The sequence below is a fragment of the Corvus brachyrhynchos genome, unplaced genomic scaffold (assembly GCF_000691975.1).
Source record: "Corvus brachyrhynchos isolate BGI_N302 unplaced genomic scaffold, ASM69197v1 scaffold597, whole genome shotgun sequence".
Taxonomy (NCBI): Eukaryota; Metazoa; Chordata; class Aves; order Passeriformes; family Corvidae; genus Corvus; species Corvus brachyrhynchos.
In genome coordinates this window covers 424310-427475 of record NW_008239000.1, presented here as the reverse complement: position 1 = coordinate 427475, position 3166 = coordinate 424310, and the positions used below count along the sequence as shown (strand labels likewise).

General features: G+C 55.8%; 1 protein-coding gene and 1 long non-coding RNA gene across 2 annotated transcripts in view; one reads left to right on the top strand and one right to left on the bottom strand.

Moving 5' to 3' along the window:
- The first annotated feature begins 1113 nt into the window (after nt 1–1113).
- GC (GC, vitamin D binding protein) overlaps nt 1114–3166 on the top strand; it is a 5163-nt gene continuing 3110 nt past the window's right edge. Inside the window, exons 1-4 of the mRNA XM_008637423.2 lie at nt 1114–1237; nt 2311–2380; nt 2812–2944; nt 3030–3151. Coding sequence (XP_008635645.2) covers nt 1129–1237; nt 2311–2380; nt 2812–2944; nt 3030–3151 — 434 coding nt within the window. The 5' untranslated portion in view covers nt 1114–1128. The remainder of the gene's footprint in view (nt 1238–2310; nt 2381–2811; nt 2945–3029; nt 3152–3166) is intronic.
- Nucleotides 1244–2876, bottom strand: LOC108447842. The gene is made up of 3 exons (XR_001863545.1): nt 2786–2876; nt 2285–2424; nt 1244–2183 (listed from the first exon to the last, which is right to left on the bottom strand). It is a non-coding gene; the product is annotated as an uncharacterized LOC108447842 (long non-coding RNA).

Here is a 3166-nt window from a genome sequence, read left to right as displayed (position 1 = left end):
CGGGCCGTGCGCCCCCGGCTCCGGCCGGTGTGGAGCCGGGCTTTGGAGAGCGGCGGAGGTTCCCCGGTGCAGAGGCGGAACCGCGGCCAGGACGGGCAGGGCGGGGGGCTCCCACCGGCACCGAGAGCGGCCCTGAGCGCTGAGCCCCAGCGACCCCGGCCACGACATGAAAGCAGGACAGGAAGAGTTCATCCAGAAGAGTTTTTCCAGGAGCAGAGCCCATTCCATTAGTTCCTAATTATTTATTTTCACCTTTCATACATAAAACATCAAGAACAGGGCATTGTTAATCTCCTGCATCGGCAGGATCTGGTTCCAAGCTGCAGCTCACTGTCAGTGCAGACCACTGGGAGAAAAAGTTGAGTTCTTCCATAAAAACCACCTCTGTCTTCATCCCTCTGAGAGGGAACATCTGCTCTCAAGGGAAGTGCACGGTGCATGGGGAAGCTGAGCAGATTTGGGGGCCAGGGGTCTCACTGCAGCAGTTGGATCTCCATCCCCTCCATATTTGCTTCCCTCTCCTCTATTCCCCAGGCAGGACCAGTGAAGATCACTTCAGCTGGACCTTCTCCTCTTCCCAGATTTGTCTTTGGACCCTACAGATGATAACATGTTGAACTTTCATTTTTCTAGGGACAAAGGGAAAGCTGCAGTGTAGGGAGACCCCACAGAGCTCTACAACACTCCCAGCAGAAATGTGGGCTCGGGTTGCAAGGCCAGAGACCCCAACCTAGCAGTGGCAGGACTGAAACCTGATGTGGACAGCTGGAGCTTCTCGGGATAACAGCCAGCATTTCCCAGCAGCACCAGCAGGTTTGGTGTGCTGGCATCCAAAAAAAAGTGTGGCTCCTTCCTCAGGATCAGATATTGTCCCGAGTACACAGAGCTTTGCACTCACAGGGTGCACTGAATGTGTTTTCTCCTCTTGTCACTCACGTTGCTCCCAGCATCCTTCACAGATCCTGAGGTTTCATGGCCACCCATCCCTGTTTTCCCAAGTTAATGATTTAAACTGGTTGGATTTCGGCAGCGCCGGCACCCAGGCCCCAGGAGGCAGGCCAAGGATGCTTGCCCTCTGGGATTAATCATTCTCCCGGCTGCTGACACTGCCCCCATATAAACACCGGGATGGGATTCCCGGTGCTGCATCCCAGCAGGAGGAGGGGAGCCAGCTCCAACATGAGGGCAGCTCTGGCCCTGCTGCTCCTCTTGGCCACCGCGCAGGCGGCACACCGAGGTAAGGCCGTGATCCTGGAGCTTTGCTGGCCCCTGGGATGAGGGGCACGGGGCTGGGGCCTCAGTTCCAGTGGTTTCCGGTGGCCTCCCCTCTCCCCAGCCTGCAGCCAAACCGCTGGGCAGGACCAGAGAGGAAAGGGAGGGGTGGGAGGATGGTTCGGTATGCAGGATGCCCCTTGGGGGTGATGCTGGAGGAGGTGGGAGGGGGAGAGGACAGAGCTTCAGGGATCGGCTCCTTCTCCTTCTGAAGGAAAACGGCATTTCCTGCCCCCCCGATAAACACCATTCCTCTGTAAGCTCCCCCCTTGATGGAAACGATGCTCTGCCGCCCTTTGCTGCCTTTCCAGCTCCACAGGGAATCACCGACCTGCCAAAAAACACCTAAAATTTACCTCTCTCCCACACCGCTTTCTGGAAGTGAACAGAAATGCCACAAGCTGGGACCGACAGCCGACGTTCCTGCCAGGAAAGAGACCTGCCCCTCCCATGGCTTCCCCTTTTTGGCAACTCCCCCTTCCCACCAGAGTGATGTCACCCTCAGTGGCCTGGCCCAAACCCCTGGATTTTGTGGAGGTCACCCTGCCCCACACTGTAATCCCAGGAAACACCGATATCAGTGTTTACCCTGCTGGTGCCAAAGTCTGGCCCCACAGAGTCTGTAACACAAATCGATCGCATTTTTCTAGGGATCAGAGCATTGCTGAGAATGTCTTCATGCTGGCTGCTCCGTGGACCCAGCCCCAGAGCTCCCAGGCCTGCCAGAAAAACCAAGCCCACATATTCCATACTCAAAAACTACCATGTGATTTACCTGTAGCTCTCCCAGCTCCAGAGCGGGTTTTCTCCCTGCCCCTTTCCCTGGCTGCAGAGCTGGAACAGCAGCCTGGATACCAGGGATGCTTCTCGCATACCGGCTGTGCCAACGTCTCCCCAGGGACCACCAAATCCTACTTGGAAAAAGAAGTAATGGAGTGAAAAGAAGAGCAAACCTCCAGTGAATAAAGCATTGTGTTCCGTGGTGGCAGAGCATTCCTTGTTCCCTACTCACAATTCCTCCTTCTCCTGCACTTTCAGGGAGAGCTTATGTCCGGGAGAAAGTCTGCCAGGAGTACAGGATGCTGGGGAAGGAGAACTTCCGAACCCTGTAGGTACCTCCTGCTGCTGGTGCCCTCCCAGGATGCTTGGCACCTGAGCCAAGAACAAAAAACAGTAAATAGAGATCTTGGAAAAGGGAAGATGGATTCAAGTCACCCAAAAGGGGAGATGCAATTCAATCCCTCGACTCTGATTGCTCTTCGCAGGAGAAAAGTTTAATTCTTTGTTGAATTCCTCAAAACAGATTAAGTTTTAATAATTAGGAATTCTAGCAGAGCTGACACATAATCCCCTGTAAGTGGCAGCCCCCAGTCTGGAAGCTGTTCCAATTCTTTCCTGGCTGTTTTCCAAGGAATATGCTGTTATTTCTTGCAGCACCACAGCCAGCAGTGTTAAACCCCATTTGGGCAGAGCAGTGCTGTAACATGATTTTTGATTGAAGAGAAAGGCTCACCTGGCTCTCCCTGTCCTCGCTCCCAGGACCATCATCGCCAACAGCCGGAAATATTCCAATGGCACCTTCGAGGAGATCGGCCACCTCGTCCGGGAAATCGTCTCCCTGGCCGAGACCTGCTGTGCCGACGGGGCTGACCCCTCCTGCTACGATGCCGGGGTGAGGCTGACCAAAAACGGGTAATGGACCCCAAACCGGAGCTGGGATGGGACGGGGTGGCCATAATGTCCTCTCCCTCCCGCAGTCCACGGCCCTATCGGTCAAATCCTGCAGTGCGGACTCGCCCTTCCCGGCGCATCCCGGCACGGCCGCGTGCTGTGCCCATGAGGGGCTGGAGCGGAAGCTGTGCCTGGCTGCCCTGCGGCACCCGCCTCAGCCGCT